The sequence below is a fragment of the Tenebrio molitor genome, chromosome 8 (assembly GCF_963966145.1).
Source record: "Tenebrio molitor chromosome 8, icTenMoli1.1, whole genome shotgun sequence".
Lineage (NCBI taxonomy): Eukaryota > Metazoa > Arthropoda > Insecta > Coleoptera > Tenebrionidae > Tenebrio > Tenebrio molitor.
This window is the reverse complement of record NC_091053.1, coordinates 14,423,900-14,445,528: the sequence shown is the minus strand read 5'-3', so window position 1 is coordinate 14,445,528 and position 21,629 is coordinate 14,423,900. Positions and strand designations below refer to the sequence as shown.

Sequence of the window (21,629 nt, the reverse complement as noted above, 5' to 3'; positions counted from 1 at the left end):
CTACGTTAAATTTTGAGTTTAGAACGTCCTTTTGTTAACACTTATCTGTCATCGTTTTTGACCCACGTCATCTTCTTCTCTAAAAAGCAGGGTTACATGGCTTCATTAAAAAAATATATCTTTTGAACAATTGCAAATAAATAATTGTTTTTTTGTTTATCGAATTCCTGAAGGTTTGGTCGATCTTTTGCGCTATTAGTGACGTTTTTTTAATGTTTCATTCGCCGACTGCAATTTTCAAATTTATGTATTGCCGCCTACCCACACGAAGAGGGTACAAGCCGCCACTGAAGCATACCTATTTTTTTGATCATTTTAGACCAAATTTCTCAACTTAAATCGATATGCAAAAAAATAGTGTGTACAACACGTTATGAAAGTCTCTTTTTTTCACTTATTTGCTTAATTAACTCGGGCGACGCCCTCTTTAATCAATCTGCAAATTCGTGAAAAAAAGTAGGTACAGTGGAGAGCACGGAATTTCGCACACCAATTTGTATGTCATTAAAAAAAACTATCTAGTCTAAGCTTTATTGTCATTATAATCAATCATGATATATGTGATCATGACTGATGTTTCACCTAAACTGTCCCGAAACTGCCGCCAGTATCTCATTTTAATAAAATTATGCCAGTGAAATGTCCAATGTGTGCGAAATTCCGTGCTCGCCACTGTACATATGACTTTCATAACTAGTTGTACAAATAACTAACGTGCCTTCAAATAAATTTATATGTAGAGCAACCTATGGAAGTTCAATTGTTTGCAACATTTTTACAGCGTAGAAAATGACACAAGAATCGTCTGGTCTGACATTTAACGAAATAAAATTAGGTTAGAAAATAGTTTTAATTTTTGTAGTGCATTATCTCAGATTATTGAAATTCACATTAATAAATAATCCAAACATTATTCCAATCACAAATTATTTGCTAACTAAAGGCTTTCCGCCAATATACGGAAGCTTTCAAAATCTTCGTGAGGCATTGCTGCAAATTTTAGTTAATCTTCGGGAGAAAAATACCCCAAATTCGAATGGAAAGTCGAATAAGATGGCAAAATTTCAAAAGCACGAAGTCAAGTAAGTGTTAACATAAAGGGAACAAGTAAATGGGATGTTACACGGTTAGTTCATATTCTCCATTCGGTTTCAGTATTTCTATTGAATGAAAACTGAAACTGAACATGGAACTAAACAGACAGTCTGAAAGTACCCACCATAAGCAAAATGACAAATAGTTAGTCGTATCAATTCATTTATTTCTTTAAACCATAAAAGAGAACATAACATTAACATTTCTCTGAACACTAATAAGAATTGTAAATTAAGTATTGCACATAACCTCACACAATAGGAGATAACAAAGAAGAAATCACAAGGAGTGAGATCACATGATCTAGGGGGCCAGTTGTTTGGTGTATTACGGCTTATAATTCTGTTGTAAAATTCGGCCAAAAAATCTATTGTAGCCCTTGTGGTATGAGCTGTAGCACCATCCTGCTGAAAGTAGCCATAAATTAACTCATCGTCATGTAGCTGATTTAAAAATGGAGTCAAAATTTCATTTCTGTATCTTGCAGCATTGATTTTTCCTAAAAAACATTGATTATTATTTAATTACTAAAACATTATTACAATTGTTACCTTCAAAAAAAATTGGACCAATAATTCTGCGTTGTCTAATAGCAGCCCAAACACCTACTTTCTGGGGGTACTGGGGTGTTTCAATGAAAAAATGTGGATTTGCTGAACTCCACATTCTTGTATTTTGAGAGTTGACATATCCACTAAGATGAAAGTAGGCTTCATCAGTGTAAAAGGTTTTATCAAGGTGAACATCTAAAGTATTCAGAAACCATTGACAATATTCTAATCTTTGGGGGAGATCAGCTGGATGTAATTCTTGAAACAGATGTGAGACGGTAGGGAAATAGGTGAAGATCTTTTTTCACAAATGAATGACAGGTACCAACAGACACACCAAGTTGTTGTGATAAATGCTCAATTGAAGTGCCTGGGGCTTCTTCCATTGCTTGTCTCGCCTCTTCAATCACTCCTGGAGTTCTTTTCTTTGGCCTGCCGCTTCCAGGTTTTAATCCCACAGATCCATTTTTTTGAAAATTCTTTAAGGATTTGTTTAAAGTTTGTCGAAACTGCGTAGGTATATTCCACTGCAATGTCTGGGAATTCTTCTCCAAACTCTTCCATACATAACGCAAGGGAATACTGCCAAACTCCATCGATTTTCACACTATTTCGAAAGTAAGATATTACCATGAAGACTTTATGTTGTTCAGTGAAAGCCATTGTTCACAAAAATGTCGGAAAACAGTAAAACACTGACGCAGATTTCGTTTTAGTTCTGACAAGAACTGATTTTTTGTACGCAAGACGAGGAATAAAACGAATAAAATCACAAACACAACTCAATTTGAAAACGGGAAAGAGAACGAATGTCAAATGTCAAAATTTTAATATGAAATTGGGACAAAACTTACTATGCAACCTGTGTAACTCCGGAGAATAATTGGTTGCCTGCGAAATTATCTACACTGTTAACAGAATTAAAACGTCGTCAACGCCTACTCTAAATATAGTTTTATTTGAAGGCACGATATTTACACAAATTTTTAATGAAAGTTGTGTTTTTGCAAAACATGCGTAGTTACGAGTAAACAAAGAAATGTTATAGCAGGGTAACATGATTAATGGTGTGTTTTTGTGTGATATCGTTGTTTCATCGTTGATTTCGATATATCGATTTACACCGATGATTTTTATTTTTACAAGGGCAAAGTAAAATTCCAGACATTTGTAATTACTGACGCCTTATGAATTTCTCCATCGGCAAACTTTCCAAAATCGAAATGCATTAGTCAAAAACCCTAATGAGTGCGTGAGGAGTATTTAAGCAAAAATTTGGGCAAATTGTGGGTAATATCCAGTATTCGGTCACTGCGTTACACAGTGATTCCCGTGTCTGTGCTTTATCAAGTTCTAAAGTTCCAAAAATGGTGAATTTCGTCGATTATTTGTCTGCTCTCAGCGTGAAGCAAGTGTTGAAAATGTACATGAGTGGGCTTTTTACATCTCAAGACGTTTTACGCGAAGTGCGGGACCGCGTCATGACGCGAATTGTGCGAGGTGAGCACATCGACGCCGAAGATCGAGCGTCTTACTTTATGGTCCAAATCCACGTCATGCTCCAAGGTACGAGTTATTTGGTTAATTATTATTATTATTTTCATTGTAAATAAATAAACCGGTAAATAATTAATTAACTGATTAATTAAATTTTTGCGCGATAGGCGAGAGATGCAACAGCAGCCCGGAAATCAACGGCTTTCGATGCACCACCCGGGCGATCTTCGACGGTCTCCGACCCGATGCCGAACCATTTAAAAAAAGGTGATAATAGTTATTTTATTATACTTTTGTGGATTTAAAAATTTTCAACTGAAATTTAGGACTGCCTACCGATTCTCTGACGATGACGAGGCCCCTTTCAGCGACGGTCAACGATCATGACCTAGACATGCTCATGAGTATCATAGAAGAAGGTAATTAATTAAATTATTACATATATCGGGTGTTTTTTTTTAATTTCACCTCAAAGTAGGCGTTGAAGAATCGATTGTGAATGCACCACGCGTCAGTCTGCAGACTAAAAACACAAACAACGCAAAAAGTGAGGTTAGCTTTAAACAGCTGACCCGTGATCTGTAATCTGTGGTGCGTTCACAATCGACTCCTCAACGCCTACTTTGAGGTGAAATTTAAAAACACGATATTTTTCGTTGACCGTTTGTTAATTTCAATATTAATGAATTATTTTGTCTAGAAAAAGATGTACAATTAATAGACGTCATTAGATTAGATACCTACACTCTTTTTGTGATTTTGACGTGTTGATGATATTTTGATATAGGCAATCAGATATACGCATAAAATAAAAAAAACAATGACAATTGGGCCGTACGTTGGTGGTTTTTTGATTTTTGAATGGACTTTAAATTTAAGTGAAACTAAGGTAGGTACAGTTGGTTGCAAAAGAAACGGGCACTGTCAGAATAAAAGAGGTAAGATAGGTTAGAATTAACGTCAAAATTCAATGACATTTTTTAAAATTATTTGATAGGTATTGTCAAGTAGACAATTAATTGACAAATGGACAAAATCAAATTTACATTAGGAAAATTTTCGTTTCCCCTTTTTTTTTACAACCAAGTGTATCTAAACAAATTTGTATTATTATTTTTTATTACAATAAATAACTAAATTGCATCTGCATCTGTCTGGAACTCAACCCTTTTTAAAGGACCTGGGTTGGATTTTTCCAAGAAAGGTAAATCAGAGAGTTGTGGTTTAGCCGCTTGTTTTCTTTGAGATTTTCTAAGAAAGGAAATTAAATTTTGACCGGTTCAATTTCGTCGTATTTTACCAATTTTATATGCTGTAAAACAACTATGTATGCAGAATAAGTCTCAAAGCTTCGATATATGCAATATATGCAAACATGTGTATAGTTTTGACACCCATATATGAGCTTATAGCAAAAACATGCAAACATGCATTTGCCCAAGCCTAGTTATATTTTTCAATGGTTACTAGGTTTTTTAGCAAACGTGATTTTTACGTGAAATTGAAAATGTATGGAGTTGACGTTATTGTCTTCAGACAGCCTTTGTGAAAAAGTGAATAGAAAGTGTTGAAAATTTAAAAATGTCCTATCCCGAGGACAAAAAAAGAATGAAGGTACATATTTTATAAGGTCTCATCTTTATCGATGCGATGAAAAAGATGAAATTGGTTTTGATTTGGTATCAATCTCAAATTTTGTCGAAGGTAAAATAACAAGACCTGATTTTTTTATCGGATAAATTTTTCAATTTTACGAAAACTTTTTGCATTGACAATTTTACGAGTTGAATTTGGGCATTTTTATTCTGCTTAGACCCGAAAGCTTTAGTTTAACCTTTGATTAAAAAATACAAGGTATAGAATGTTTGAATTATTTTTCTCATTATTTTCTAACATGAGTTGACATTGCCCCACTGAGTTGTTCCGCGAATTTTGGGGCACCCAGTATAACTGAAGCTAAGACTTTCGAGACTAATATCTCGGTTGCCAACGGATTTTTATGAAATTTAAAATACAGATATTTTAGACGGTGAAGTTCAATTAGTAGGAACAATACAATTACTTCAAATTAAAAAATGTAATTTTAACACATTTAAATTGCCATATTTTAACACGTTTCCTTTACTGAAAATTAAGCGCAATTATTAGTAGATATTAACCCTCAGTTGCTGAACCAGGGTCATTTTGACCCTGCATGATTTTCATTTGCTGACTGTATGCCACGTGTGCGTTTTTTTCATTTGGCTGTCTCAGTACCTTCACGTCTGTTGATAAGTAGATATTGAACGTGTAGTTTGGTGTTCCATTTTATTTGAAAATATCCGAAGTCAGTGTCATTGGGTCATACCCTGGTACGGTAAATACGTTTTTTTTTTCTCTAGGGCATTTATCGAAAGTAATATGGCTGGTTCTTCACGGACCAGGTTTCAATTCATAAAAGAACTTGCAAAAGCATTAGTTCTACCACAATGTATTAGGCGATATAATAATCCAAGCATACAACGCCAATTGAAGGATACTATGGCTCGTGTTGCTGCGATTGCAAGGGAAGAAGCACCACCGAATATTTTTACTAAAATAACTAAAAGAGTAAGATGTGCTTTATGTCCATATGCACGTGACAGCAAAACTTCATTTTTATGTATAAATTGCAAAAAGCCCGTTTGCAGTGAGTGCAGCAAGCATATCTGCAGATGCTGTCAGGATTAATTTAATTTTTGCGACTTCAGTGCAGCCATTGCAGGTTTCTTTTGTGTTGATAATTTTAATTTTTTTTATTATTGATTATATCCCTTCATTGTTTATTTATCCTATGTTACCAAAGAAATGGTTATTAAAATGTTTTAATTTGATTTTTGTATTTTTTTAATTAGGCTCTGCAGAAACATTCCGTTTTTAACATTTTTTGTTGCAAAATATTGATTCAAATTAATTTAAACAAAGTTGTGTGTGACAACGTTGTAAAAGATATTACTTAGCGTTATAGAATGGCTTCAATTGATAAATAACGGTTTTATATATTGTAAGATTTTATTTATTTTACATAAAGAACTAAAAACTCACAACACAGTCCAACAGGACAATTACATAATCTAATTTACTGAATATGAAAATGGCACAGCAGTGTGCTCCAGGCAACAGTCAGCCAGAAAGTGGTGAATGTTGACAGGCGGCGGTGACTCTGTACGTGTCCTTTATCAAAACATAGGATTTCGTTCCTAACACGGCCATCCTGACAGGACTTCGTTCTCGAAGTTGAGGAGGCGACTGGGGAACGACTACTGAACAACGATTCTGCAACATGAAAGCACACAAGGTAACAAACTCTCCGTCCTAAGACGTCTCTAAAACAAAACATTCGTCTGATCAAGCTCATAGACGTCGAACTCCTTTTATTGAGTTCCATCTGAAGACTAAAGCTTGCAGATGTTAAAGACATTTTTTGATCAACCCATCTGAAGACTAAAGCTCGCAGATGTTAAAGACATTTTGATCAACCCATCTGAAGACTAAAGCTCGCAGATGTTAAAGACATTTTGATCAACCCATCTGAAGACTAAAGCTCGCAGATGTTAAAGACATTTTTTGATCAACCCATCTGAAGACTAAAGCTCGCAGATGTTAAACACTTACATTGTTCATTTTCCGACTCTGCTTCCAAAAACTCAAGCAGGTCGTCCATATCAAGAGCCACACTCCAATCTTTGGGCCACGGACGCAGTTGTTCCTTTGCCGCCTTGGTGATAGCATTCCGGCCCAAACGGCGAATCTCGAATCGGCCTTCGGGGGTCACACTTATAATCTCATACGGCCCCATAAACTTGTATTCCTGTTTAGATTTGTGCATAGTCGAATCACGGTGCATGAGAACAACATCTCCAACATTGTATCGAGCAGTGTTACGTCGTCTGGTATTTACGGCACTCAGGTTAGGGGAGTTTTCTTTTAAAGCTTTCCTCACCAGCTCGCGATCTGCATTTATGTTACGTATCGGGCGAACATCATCGGTCAGATTTTGTACCATCGACTGGACTAAAGGAGTTGAGGCCCTAATACCCAACAATGCCTGCAGTGGTGTCATTCCGATTGTTTTTTGAATGGTGGTGTTCAGTACTAATTGAATTTTCCATAAGTGGCTCGACCATTCTGACTGCACAGAAACTTCTATCCGAATTAAGTTCATTATTGTCCGCATATACCTTTCCACCTGTCCATTACCGCGGTGTACGTCGGGAGTAACAAAATGATATTTAACACCCCATTGGTCAAGAAATTTAGCCAGATCTAAATTCTGAAAATTGCGCCCAGCATCGGTTATAATTCGTTTCGGTGCCCCGAATAATGAAAAGAAATTTTGTATTTGTTCTTTCGTTTCTTTTGAAGTCAATGTTCTTATTGGTAGTAATAGACAAAATTTGGTAAAAGCATCAATGAAAACCAAGACGTGTTTATAACCATCTACTGTCGGGGTGAGAGGTCCTAAACAGTCAGCGTGAACAGTATGCAAGGGTTCATCGGGCTTAGGCAGAGGCCCGATGTACCCCTGCAATGGACCAGTGCGAGTCTTCTTGACAGCACACGGGAGACAATGTTTTACATAATTTTTAACAAAATTTCTCATCCGTGGAAACCAGAAATGTTGTCGGATCGATTCTAATGTTTTTTCGGTGCCAATGTGGCATTGTTCGTCATGAAAAATGCGCAACAACTCTAGTCTGCTTTGACGAGGCACGAACCAACGCAGAGTATTCGTACCATCGGAATTCAACTCTTGATGGAGTAGCATACCGTCTTTTTCAACATATTGCTTGGGGTCTAGTTTTCCGTCTCTAAGGGAGGACAATAATCTCTGAACTTCTTCATTGCCTCTTTGCGCAGCGCGCAACCAATCGTTATGTGCCACACGACGAACGGAAACAGGGTTACGACTAAGAAAATCGACGTGTGACAATGAACTGCCCTTACGGTATTCAAGGGTAAAGTTAAAATCCTGCATGTAGGACCACCACCGGGCTACTCGCGGTAGGAGGGTCTTTTTGTTAGCAGTGGATTTAACCGCGTTGCAGTCTGTAACGATTACAAATTCGATCCCCAAAAGATGTACACGAAATTTTTTTAATGAATTAACAATGGCCAACGTTTCCAATTCATACGAGTGATATTTGGCTTCTGTTTGCGTGGTACGCTTGCTAAAGTAAGCAATTACTCGAGTCTGTCCGTCACATTTTTGTATTAGAATACCGCCGTAACCAACCGCGCTCGCGTCAGTATGGAGCTCTCTGGGGAGCGTAGGATCGTAGATAGCGAGTAAGGGTCTACTTGTTAGATGAGTTACCACGTATTCTCGCGCCTTATCTTGTTCAGCACCCCAACGAAAAGGTTCATCAAGCTTTGTGAGCTTAGTAATACAAGACGTCGCTGATGCGAAGTTGGGCACAAATTTTCGGAAGTAACCAGCCAACCCCATAAATTGGCGCACCTGTTTGGGGTTCGTAGGGGTTGGGGAGCTCACCAACGCACGAACCTTGTCCGCATCAGGGCGAATCCCTTCTGATGAAATTTCGCGGCCAAGATATTTGACTGACGACTGTAGGAATTTACATTTCGAAATATTTAGCGAAAACCCCGCTACTTTCAGGGCCTCCAATATTAGTTGGAGAAACTCTAAACCCTCTCCTACCGTTGCAGACGGGATCAAAATATCATCTAGATACACTACTGCTATGGAATCCTTTAAGGCACCTAACGCATTCAACAAAGCCCTCTGGAACACCGCGGGGGCATTTGCGAGCCCGAATGGCATCCGCAAGTAGTCATAGTGCCCGTCAGGAGTAATGAAACCTGTTTTCTCGATCGATTCGTCACTAATGGGGATCTGATGAAAACCAGAAGCTAAATCAAGGGACGTGAAGAATTTTCCTTTTCCCAACCTGTCCAGTTGGTCATCGATTAGTGGCAATGGATAGCGGTCTTTGATTGTATGGGAATTTAATTCGCGGTAATCCACCCACATCCTGTAATTCCCATCTTTTTTTTTTTCACCAGCAGGATCGGACTAGCGTAGGGGGACTCGCTTTCGCGAATGATCTCATGTTCCAGCAAACTTGTGACTATTTCCCTAACAGCAATTCGTTCCGTCAAAGCAAGACGAGGCGCCGGTCGATTGACTATGTGGTTATCAATTAATCTTATTGTTAAATTAGCCGTTTTTATAGCTGGAACATTATACCCTGAAGTTATGAGTTCGGAATACGCGTTCAATAGGGCTATGACATCATCAGCATACACAGAAGGCACGTCGTAAACTTGAATCTGAGACGTCCGACCTTCGAAGGCGCGTCGTACGGCTGGAACCTGCTTACGTAAAACATGCGTTCCAGAGTGATCGGTTACAGTAAACAATTCAGAGTCGTGGAATAAGTTGCAACCGATAAGAACATCGAAATCCAACATGCCGTCCGGAACGATTATAAAAACCAATTCGGTACTCTCGCCTGTAATTTCCACCTTGGCCCTAAACTGTTCGCTCACCTCGAGAGCCTCCGCCGTTATGCCTTTTATAACTAACGGGCGATGAGAAACTTTGTCTTTGAACAGGATCCGGAACCTCTCGGAAATAAGCGATACATCAGAGCCGGTGTCGATCAACCCGTGCAAACCATGTCCATCCACGCTTACCGACGTGGGAACAGCCGATTTCCCGGTCGTACAGAAATTAACCCTACGCCGTTGCTCTATTGCAGCTTTAGTGAAACACCTGTCACTAGTATGGCCTGTTTTGGCACAGAAAGTACAAACAACTTGATTAACATTGCTGGTTCCCGGACGTGGCGCAGAAACAGTTTGCGAATCGCTGTGTTTCCTAATGTCTGAAGATCGGCAATTTTTGCGTGTGACCCAGTTTTCCGCAGTTATGACATCGAACAGATTTACGATCATATTTTTGCAACTCGAGCTTGGGACGCTTAGGAGGGTTTAACTCATTCATACCGGTGTCAATTGTATCATACGATTTCTTTGTAAAAACGGTGAGATAAGCTACCAGTTCTGCTACAGTTTTACAATCACGAGACATCGCAGCGTCTCGTACATGCACTTCTTTTATGCCATGCACAATTAGTTCAACTAGATCTGTTTCCTGCCAAGTAACCCGTAAATGTTTCAATAAATTTGTCTTTTTGTGAACGTAAACATCGTAGGTATTACAAAGACTACTATTAAAGCATGCGGCCTCAGATAATAAGCGGCCTAGATTACGCCGGGGTGGAAAAGCATCGTGTTGTAATTTTTCAACCGTCGATGTAAATTCGTTAAAATCCGTTAGTCATAAGGAAATGTAGAAGTGTATTTGGTTATGAGTGAATGCTAATAGATTGATCGGAACGAATTAGTTTTAACAGAAAAGTTGTCGGTTAGGAAAGTCGGTTGGCTTCAACGGATTGTTTTTAGGTTTAAACATTTGATTATTATTGGATTAGTGATTTTGGTCGTTGAAGCTAGAATGAATGTGAGTGGTTGAATGAAATGTGGAAGTGCGAATATAAAAGTAAGAAAGGGGTAAGCTAGGAGGGAGTTAGAGTTTAGGAGTCAAGAGTTAGAGTTAGGAGTCAAGAGTTAAGAGTTTAGAAGTTAAGAGTCAAGAGTTAAGCAGTGACAGAGTAGAGAATTGAGAGTTGTAGTTGGAATGTATTGAAATTATTCGTTATTTTATTAAAGTTATTGTTTTAATTCAGTGGTTGAATTTTAATAATATCCTGACAAGTAGCAGAAGCAGAAGGAAAAATAATTTGCTACAATCGGAAAAATCTCTTTTAAACGAGCTCCAATCTCGTATATCGGGTGACTAATTGTCAAACCACCTGCGCGCATTGTCAAGCAAAAACCTTCCAACTTTTACCAGTACATCTACGTCTGACCACTCCAACTCTCCTTTGATACCCTCGACTTGTTGTAACCACTTGTTTGCATCATCCGTTTCAGGGTGGAAAATGGGCAAATCCGCCTGGTCTGGGTGCGGTTTGTTAGATTTGATGGCCTTCACTAGGTCAGCTAGGAGGGTTTCCATCTCGACGGAGTACACACAAGTCCGTCTCAAGTCACACAAACAGCACTGACAATTTAACGTGGTGCACTAAGGTAGAATCCCACTTCTGATGTAAGATTTATTTTACATAAAGAACTAAAAACTCACAACACAGTCCAACAGGACAATTACATAATCTAATTTACTGAATATGAAAATGGCACAGCCGTGTGCTCCAGGCAACAGTCAGCCAGAAAGTGGTGAATGTTGACAGGCGGCGGTGACTCTGTACGTGTCCTTTATCAAAACATAGGATTTCGTTCCTAACAATATATATAATAAATTACTCCAATGACAGGGTCACTTTGACCCCGGTTCAGTAAATATGTTCGTCCGCATACGTTCAGTGGTTAAGGGTTAAACATTAAAAAATAGGTGTCTCCACAAACAATTAACTAAATCCCTCGTCTAATTAAACGAAAAGATTAGATTTTGTTGTTAAAAATGTAATCTAAATTTCGAAGGTTTTGAGCAGTTACCTTTTGAAACAATTCTTGAAAAGTTGTAAAGCAACATTTCGTACACCCCTTAAAATCTGTCAATTTATTATAAAAGTCAAATTGTGTAAATTTATTTGAAATACTCTAAAAATAGACTACAATGGCAGATATTTCAATATTGTTGAAAAAGGAAACAATGTTTGCCTACGGAGTGTGTCCTAAGAACTTCAATGACACAGTTCGTTTTCTCGTGGAACACTATCAAATGTAGGCTTTACAAGAGAGTCTTCAATTCATTTGACGACACAAGAAGCGTACGTGAACTAAATTACCTTGCTAAAATATCCCGATCGTGTTTTAGTCCTTTATGGAAGAATTAAAACATCCAGTATAATAAATTACGTCAAAATGTTGTGTTTAACTTTGTAAGTGTTTGTAAGGTTAGAAAGATAAACGTCAAATATGACATCTTCGTTTGTGCGAAGAGGGGTGACCAAAATTCGGCGATAGTGCGCGTTTGTTTCATTCGAGTCTACGTTTTTACATTTGCAGCCACGTTTGACAGTTTTTTTTTTCTTTTTTCTTCTAAACCAGACGTTTTTTAAGGACGAGTTTCTCCTTACAACATTTTTTATTGACGATCAATTTTTTGATATAAATCTTAAGTGATTCAACATTTGACAAAGGCATCTACAAATTACGTTTTTAAGAGTTGGGATATTGCATTAATGGGATTTTACTCTGCACCGTCTAAAATATCTGTATTTTAAATTTCACAAAAATCTGTTCGAAAATAACCGAGATATATTAGGCTCGAAAGTCTTAGCTGAGACACCCTGTATATTGCTGCTCTGCACTATCACTTAAATTTAGCAACACAATGAAAACACACTGAACAATGAAAATTTAAAAGTGACAAGTGACACACAGTTGACTGTCTCTCGCTATTATTCTCTGTCATCTATGGTTTCTCGCTCACTCCACTAAATTCGACTCCCGAGATTTTCTTAGCGTGTTGCGAACGATTTTAGCGTGTCTCATGAAACTAATTCACTGCTCGGGAATAAAATGTATGCTATGCACCTAAAGAAGTTTTTTGTTCGACACTGTCAGAATTTGAGAATTTTCTCCTGTGTGAACGGATTTTGATAAATGTCAGCACTGGTCAAAACAAAACGTCAAGCTAATTTTAAAGATTTTAAGCGTTTTGGGGCTTTTGGAGGGTTCGTCGAACAAAAAAACATTATATTCAACTCGTTCGTGTGTAAATTGGGCCTTTTTTGGCACTCGCGTTTTAAAATGGCCCAGTCGTCAAATAAACTACTATGTATTTCACTTTAAAAAGAGTTTGCGATCAACGAAAAAATGTTGTAATCAGCTCGCTGTCGCTCGTTCGTGCTTTAAACAGTTTATTAACAAACTAGTTTATTAAATAACTATTATTAAATTAAATTGAATTTAAAATTTTTTAGACTTGGGCTGTGGAGAGAGCATCAATAATGCCGCTGAAGCTGTGGTGTTAACCCGATCACAATCACGTAAGAATAATGTAAAATATCAATAAACGTGTTATTTTTATATTTAATTTTATTTCAGCTAGAGAAATCGCCCCACCGGCGCAACAACAACAACAACAACAACAACAAACAGGTGCCGGTGCTGTACTGATCGGACGGCGGCAGACTGATGTTTCCGAAACATTTCAATTTTTCACAAAGGGCGTTGAACGTGAAGTGTATAAAAAGAGATTCGCTCTAACTACCAGATGGATGGAATTCACCTTCAAACCAATCGCTGGGGCCGAGCACTCCAATGGTTAAAGGTAATCATCCTACACTTTTTTATTTGCAAACAATAACACAAATTTTGTCTCATTTAGAGCGCCTTTCGCGAGCTTTTGGCCCACATATGTCGGGGGTTTGATGCTGACGACTTGGTAGGCCTCGAATTGGAAAACTGCGCCTTTCCGAGCAGGCCGGTGGGTGTTTCCTTCCGGAAATTGTCTCAGCTGACCGTCGACGTCGTCTTGTCCACCCTCGCAAAAGTTTTGCAAAGCAACGCGGCGTTTTGCACCAACGATCGGCTGTCAGTTAGACTGGACGCCATCCGCCCTCCGACAGGTCACGGGTTCTCAGCAGTATATGGACGTCAGGGGACGAGAGCTGTTGACTCAAATGGCACGTGAATTATGCCAAAACGCGGGGGTAGATTTGAACCATGGGGGTAGATACGAGCACGTGGAATTGTTTCAAAATTACCTTCCAGAGTACACAATCGTAGTCGTTCTGGCACCACGCGATATTTTACCGGTGGCTTCCGGCCGACCCAGATTGAATTTAATAATGGAAAATTTCCATTACAATGTCATATTCAGTTTGACAGGAGCTTTTTCAGTTTCCTATTTTTGCGAATGGTGCAGCCAGCGCTACTCCGACAAGAGGCGCCACAAGAACTGCCCATACATCTGTCCCTGCTGTCACGACAACCCCCCATGTCGCATTGACAACCAATCAGTCGCGTGCAACGCATGTCAAAGAACTTTCAGAGGCCAAGTTTGCTTCTCCAAACGTAAAACGTCAAAACTTTGCGACAAACTGAAGCGCTGTGACAGATGTATGACGTACTTCTGGCTGCAGAAAAACAAACAGCACGTCTGCGGGGTGTCGTATTGCCCGACGTGCAGAGCTGACAAACCTGTCAGACACTTATGTTACATGGTACCCAACAATTTAGAATCAACGAAAAAACTCGATCGTTCAAAATTTTTGTTATGCTTTTATGATTTGGAAACGCGTCGGGAAAACCAAATTTCGGCAAATATGTTTCGGCACGAATCAAATTTGTGCATAAGCCAACAGGTTTGTCAGGCTTGCATTACCAATCAGGAGGAAATTTGTGAACGGTGCGGTGTGCGGGAAAATGTGTTTTACGGCACCGACTCGGTCGAAAGGTTTCCGAGTCATTTGGTGAGGCTGTCGATAAATTTCAACGTGACCGTGATTGCCCACAATCAAGATCGGTTTGACGGGGCTTTATCCTTCAGGAGATGTGTGAAGATTTTAGCAGGTGGACCCCGGAGATTGTGAGAAACGGTACCAAACTGATGTTGATTCGGTGCGGGTCATCTTTGAGATTCATCGACAGGCTCAATTTTATTCAGTTACCTCTTTCGCAGTTCCCGGAAGCTTTTAATATCGCGGGTTGTAATAGTTATTTACATTAGAGTACGGGATGTGAATTTTCCGGCACGACAACTGGTTTCGGGCACGATGGCGCAGCCGAGTGCCTGATTAGTTGGAGGGCCGGAAAATACGTCCCGTACGACATTTGTATTAGACTTTTCGGCTGACCAAAATATTAAATCTTTTAAAAATCAAGACTAATTTTATTATAGAATTTGACATCGTCAATAAAGAATCGAATGCTGTGGAATCAATTCCTTGACGACCGTGACCGCTCATTTGTTTTTTCCTAACAAATTATTTGCCGGCTAAATTTTCACGGTCGTGCTTCAAAATTTGATTTTGGTGTATTAATCGAGTGAAAAAAATGTCTAGTATATAATATAGAGTGAGTTAAATGTGACACCAGAGGCAGTACAACTAGTGGCAGGACTAAATTCTGAATTATTACCACAAAAATCGAAACAACGTTACATAGGACAATTTTTTCTCACGAAAGTATGTAATAACTATTCTTTAATTCACAAATTTTTAATAAACCATATTTTATTACAGACAGTTTTATTAATAGGTGTTTGTGGTGCCTGTCTCCGAAAGGAGTTATATACTCGGAAAATGGAAAATGTCAAGAGAAGATATTATATTGATAACTGACACAAAAACCAATATTTGTAGATCGTTTGCCATTACCAATCCAAACTGGGTTGAAACTGTGAAGAAATATATGGAAGTCAGGTTAAATTGGTATTAAAACAATTTCAAATAAAATTGACAAATATTTGAACCTTGATTGCCCTATGGACACAAGATTGAAGTTCCTAAAATGATTCGTGATGACTGATGGCCTTCCTTCAACATCAAAAACAAAATGTACTATGTTGCAGCTACAGCTCCTCAAACAATGGTGAGTTGTGTCACAAACTTCGATACATTGCTTTAATCTACTTGAATTTTTAGCAGTTGCTTCCAATGTAACCATCCAACATTGAGAATTCCATCATCAGTACCGTAAGAGAAGCACCAGTACAACATATTGACATTCAACCCAGAAGTAATAAAGCTGACAGTTACCAAATTGTTTCTGCATTGTTCTCTAAAGTGGAGAATTGTAACAATAATGTTTACAACTGTAATTTTACAATAGTTATTTTTGTATTAAGTGCGCAAAGTGATTGTTTTTTGTTGGGGCATGAGAATGAGTTTTTGGTCGAGACCGTCAGGTCGAGACTTCAAACTCATTCGAATGCGCCAACAAAACAATCATCTTGCGCACGAAATACAAACACTATTTTTTCTACAACAGCATTTTAAAATTTTTGAATTTTTTAATTTTTGTAAAATTTTCCTTGGATGCTAAAATATTCGTCAAAAAGTTTCCTTGGGTGCTAAAATATAACTATTTTAGCATCCAAGGAAACTTTTTGACAAATATTTTTTCACTATCAAAAATGACATACTTTGCGACTTGATAACGATGCATAAATGTCACGTTTTTTTGACAGTTGTAGAAAAAATAAATTATGTTAATAATGTTGCAAATTATTAAAATGTCTTGTACTTAACCATTACTTCCTGGTGAAAACGAATCATCTTTCTTCAGGTGAATACAAGATTTTGGGGTTAGAATGTTTTGTAGATTTTTATTTTCCAGTTGCACTTTAGCACTAACAGCTAGTACTGGATAAAGTAGGTACACAAAACCATATATCAACTTCTGTGGTTTTGTTTTATTGTGCTATTTTGCAGATATTTATGAAATACCTGACAATTGTCAAACTTTTTGACATATAAAGCTGCCAACCCAATAGGTTGTATTTTCCCTGTTACGATTATTTTCTTTTTCGATCGATATAAATTAAACAAACACATTTATCGGAAAAATTATACAGGGAAATGTGTTTTTTTACACTAAATTAAAGTAACGTATGGACACTTTAATTTTAAAGTAACTGTGAAAAGAATAAATCAACGGTGTCCGCACATTTTTCCCGCACTCCACTAGATTTTTCCCACATTCCACTAGAAATTTTTGACATTGTACGGGAAATCGCACCTCCCTTGACCTAAAGTGTAAGGTAACGCTATATTTCCCAGATTGGGAGGCCGAAAAGGGTATTTCCCGCATTATTTTAACACGACAGGTAATGAAAACTATGTGGGGGATATACCAGACGTGGGCTTCTACGGAGCCGATTTAATGAAGCCACGCGAAAGGGAGGCGTCCTTAAATTGGCACCGCGAACAGAGATCCGCCGGATACATCTTCGATATGCGGCACGAGATGATCAAGTATTGCCGGGAAGACGTAAACATTCTGCGACAAAGTTGCCTAAAGTTTCGGGACTGTTTTTTGAAAACCAACAATGTAGATCCGTTTTTAGAATGTATCACAATAGCGTCGGCTTGTAATTTAGTGTTCCGAAGAAATTTTTTGAAACCCGAAACTATAGGCATCGTCCCGCAGAATGGTTACCGTTTGAGTGACAAGCAATCGACGATCGCGTCCAGGGGTTGCTCTGGGAAGCCCACGCGCACAACTTCACTATCGCGCACAGCGGTGTAGGACGAGAGGTTCGATTGAAAGAAAATTTGTTAGTGGACGGGTTCTGCGAAGAGACCAACACCGTTTACGAATTTCACGGTTGTTTTTGGCACGGCTGCGAGCCATGCTTCGTGGACCAGACTTCACGTCTGGCCGCGAAACGGGACGCGCTGTTTCTACGTCGCGAAAACACGCTTCGGAAAGAAGAACGTGTAAAGCGCGCCGGGTACAACTTGGTTACAATGTGGGAGTGCGACTTTCGAAAAGCTATCGAAAGAGATGACGAACTAGCCAGATTTGTTAAAAACGAGCGTGTCACAGCGCAGCTCCACCTCAAGGCACGCGATAGCTTCTTCGGCGGCCGCACTAACGCGTCGAAACTTTACTACAAGTGCGAACCCGGCGAGCAGATTAAGTACTACGACGTGTGCTCGCTGTACCCGTTCGTCAACAAGTACGGCAAGTACCCTGTAGGCCATCCGAGAATTCACGTAGGACCCGAAGCTTGCGCGCGTTTGGATATCCCGAGGCTCGAGGGGTTAGTAAAATGTACGGTGTTAACCCCTCAAGATCTTTATCATCCAGTCCTGCCCTACAAGTGTGACGGTCGGTTGACGTTTCCGTTGTGTCGTACGTGCGTTGAAGAGTCCTGTCAAACTGAGTGCGAACACGAGCCCGAGGACCGTCAGCTCACTGGTACATACGTCGCTGACGAGCTTCGCAAAGCCGTGGAAAAACATTATAGAATTATTGTTATACACGAGGTGTGGGAGTACGAGGTCGTTCAGTACGACCCGACCACAAAGACCGGGGGGCTATTTTCGGGGTACATAAATAATTTCTTAAAAATCAAGCAGGAATGTAGCGGTTGGCCATCGTGGTGCGTCACGCAAGACGATCGGACCCGCTACATTCAAAACTATTGCGATCGCGAGGGCGTCAATCTCGATCCAACGAAAATTGCGAAGAACCCGGGTGTGCGCTTCGTTTCGAAGATAATGTTAAATTCATTCTGGGGGAAATTCGGCCAGAAAGAGAACTCGGCGCAGACTCAGATCATCAGTCAACCCTCTGATTTATTTAAATTAGTGATGAATCCGGCCGTTGTGGTGGGCAACGTCACTATTTTAAATGATGAGAGGGTATTGGTTAGTTGGGAACGCATTGAAGAGGACATATCACCGTTAAAAACGGTCAACGTCGTTGTTGCAGCGTACACCACGGCAATGGCGCGTTTAGAATTGTACAAATATTTGGAGCAGTTGGGGGAGAGGGTGTTATACTACGATACAGACAGTGTCATTTTTGTTTCGCGTGAAAATGATTGGGAGCCCCCGATCGGTGATTTCCTCGGTGATTTAACCGACGAAATGGCCGATTACGGGCCCGAAAGTCACATAACAGAACTCGTTAGTGCTGGCCCCAAAAACTACGCTTATAAATTTTGGTGTGGTAACGATGGCAAATTTGACACTGTTTGCAAAGTCAACGGTGTAACGCTGCATTACGAGAACTCGGGTAGGGTCAATTTTGAAACAATTAAATCGATCGTGTTGGAAGACCCCCATCGGCATGTTGACCTAATCGACAATCGAATTGTGCGAAACCCCCGTTACGACGTACTGACCAAACACGGGGAAAAAAGGTACCGTCTACAGTACACTAAGCGCCGCCGTCTCGCTGAATGTTATGACACCGTCCCCTATGGTTTTAAAGTGCAGCGGTAATAATTACATATTTACAAATGAGGTATGCTTTTTTAAAACATTCCCTCGCGCTGTAAAATGCCTACCGTATTAGTAATGTACAGTCAATTGCAAAAAAATCGAGTACCTACTATTGCGATCAAAAAATGTTGGACACTAATGTCATCGTGCTGTTATACATTCTAAAACGACATGCTTTTTCAACTAGGTTACGTCTGACACAAGGAATGTCATTATGTCTGACGTACAGTTGGTTGCAAAAAAAACCGGAAAACGAAAATTTTTCTAATGTAAATTTGATTTTGTCCATTTGTCAATTAACTGCCTACTTAACAATACCCGTCGAATAATTTAAAAAAATGTTATTGAATTTTGATGTTAATTCTAAACCTATCGCTTGTAAGAAGGTTTCACACTATGAAAAAATTGTAAAAATGTGTCAGTTTTATTCTGACAATTTTCGTTTTTTTTTTTGCAACCAACTGTAAGAAATGAAAAGTTTTGACATTTTGCTTGTCTCGATAACATCAAAATTGAGAAGAAGGATGAATTAAACTATAAAAAAATTGATGTACCCGTTTTTTTTTTGCAACCATCTCTATTAATCTTTTTGGCCGACGATCCATTATACCAAGGACAACGTAACATTTTATCTGCCCCGCCCATTACATTTTCTTAGTTACCAATCAAATAGGTTGTTAAGCCGATCTCATTTACACAGAAAAAAAATTCTAACATTCGAATTGTCTTAATGACATTTTATTTTTTAAAACCTAAAACTATAATTGTGGACTTGACAGCAGAATTCTAAACTTAACTTTTTTACGCGGCAAATGTAATGAAAAATTATACAGATTGAATCTGGCTTTGATTCTCATTGGTCAATTTATGTGGACGGAGGAGATAAAAAGTTATAACGGCAATACTATAGTCGTTTTCTCAAATTTGAAAAATGTAACCAATAATTTAGCAAAACTTGTATTTAATTAATGAAATGACAAAAGTTATCTATTATACCCAATTTTCAACGAGGCAACCTACTATACAAATTAGTAATTAGTCAGTTCTACCAACCTTGTTTAGATGAAAACAATAATTAAATTATGTTCATTTTTGAAAACTGAACGGATCAGTGGTAGCGGTATCTTGTCTTAGTACAAATGGACAAAAGCTAACAGCTTTTTTGGAGGTCTCTGAATGTGTGTGTAAAAATCAAGATACCGTAGCTGTTCAAAATGTGTAAAGATGTCATTTACAGTTAAGGATGAGGCCGAAAACGTAATTGTACACATATTTATTATTAATTTTTATTTTGTATATAAACATTTTTTTCTCTGTACATATTTATATTTAATAATCACTTTTTTTGTAAATATATGTATGCATAAATAAGACAGAACCACTTTTTTATACTTTTATTTAATAAACATGTTTAAGAAAAATACATTTCAAATATTTCTTCACATACATTTACAGGTGTCCCAGAACTCGCGGATCAAACTTAGAGTGCGCTTTCCTTGATGGTAATGAAGGTAAAACATGTTTAAAAAAATGTTCAGGGTGCAACAGCTTCTTAGTTATGAATGAATCAAACTGACCAATAGAGTTCGATCTAATTTTCCCTTTACGAAAAAATTGAATACCTTCCCTCAATTGCCAAGCAACGTGTAATTCGTATGAATAATAAAATTATTTTCAATATTTATCTGGTCGACTTGTCGGAACAGAAGTCAAAAGTGACAGCAACGTTTGAAATAACCAAAAATGGGATAAATTCGCCAAAGTCAGGCGAACAAAAGTATAGAATCTCCACCAGGGAACGGAAGAAGTTTCTTCTTTTGGCAATGAATGAAATATGGTTTGTTGTGACTGTTTTCATTTATAATACCACGAGTAGTCCAAATTATGTCAACTATTCCATTCACCTGTCATTTGTTAAAAATGGACCAATAAAAACACGATTTTACACATTTGTTACCATGGTTTCAAAAAATTGGACCGAATATTCCCACTTGTGGAAATTGTATCGGTAACACCACTAGTGATCCCAGCGATAATTTTTAACAAATGAATGCAGCGTTGAGAATTGCTTCCAAATGGACTCACGTGTCTTTTTTGTGTTGTTGGAAACATTTCCTTCGATTTCTGCGTTAATTTCTTCTTCCGATTTGCTGCCAAATTGCCAAAGTTGGTTCATGGAATAGTCCTCCGAATACAACTCGTAGTCCAAATTATGTAGACTATTTTTCAAACTGGTTTCACTCATCCCTGAGGAGGGTGTCCTCCTGGCTCGACCTTTTCGCGCAGGACTCCAGACAACCCACCTCGTCTACCTCCAGGTTCAGCCACCTCCGCCATATCTCTCACGATGAAGGAAGCCTTGATGTGCTCCCGCGAGTCCTGCGACAACAACTCTTGTCAGTTTGATGAAATTACTCCCCGACATATCTGGAATTAGTGGAATTCATTTGATTCATTTAATTCCTCGTTCTCTTGCTTGCCAGACAGATCAACAGGCCGCACGTTGGAAGAA

At 38.6% G+C, this 21,629-nt stretch overlaps 3 protein-coding genes and 1 long non-coding RNA gene across 4 annotated transcripts; 3 read left to right on the top strand and 1 right to left on the bottom strand.

The window, feature by feature from the left end:
• Positions 1–3,289: 3,289 nt before the first annotated feature.
• LOC138136398 (uncharacterized) lies at positions 3,290–13,686 on the top strand. Its single transcript, XM_069055579.1, has 3 exons — positions 3,290–3,562; positions 13,139–13,204; positions 13,263–13,686. Exons 1-3 carry the CDS (start codon positions 3,493–3,495, stop codon positions 13,484–13,486), a joined length of 360 nt encoding a protein of 119 aa, XP_068911680.1. The 5' UTR covers positions 3,290–3,492; the 3' UTR covers positions 13,487–13,686.
• On the bottom strand, positions 6,208–10,703 carry LOC138137340 (uncharacterized). The gene is made up of 2 exons (XM_069056673.1): positions 6,777–10,703; positions 6,208–6,437 (listed from the first exon to the last, which is right to left on the bottom strand). Exon 1 carries the CDS (start codon positions 10,080–10,082, stop codon positions 9,132–9,134), a length of 951 nt encoding a protein of 316 aa, XP_068912774.1. The 5' UTR covers positions 10,083–10,703; the 3' UTR covers positions 6,208–6,437; positions 6,777–9,131.
• Positions 13,687–14,862: 1,176 nt separating the features above from the next.
• LOC138136399 (uncharacterized) lies at positions 14,863–15,983 on the top strand. Its single transcript, XR_011161278.1, has 3 exons — positions 14,863–15,346; positions 15,404–15,752; positions 15,806–15,983. It is a non-coding gene; the product is annotated as an uncharacterized lncRNA (long non-coding RNA).
• Positions 15,984–17,632: 1,649 nt separating this feature from the next.
• Positions 17,633–19,117, top strand: LOC138137074 (uncharacterized). The gene has a single exon (XM_069056363.1). It carries the CDS (start codon positions 17,633–17,635, stop codon positions 19,115–19,117), a length of 1,485 nt encoding a protein of 494 aa, XP_068912464.1.
• Positions 19,118–21,629: the final 2,512 nt, after the last annotated feature.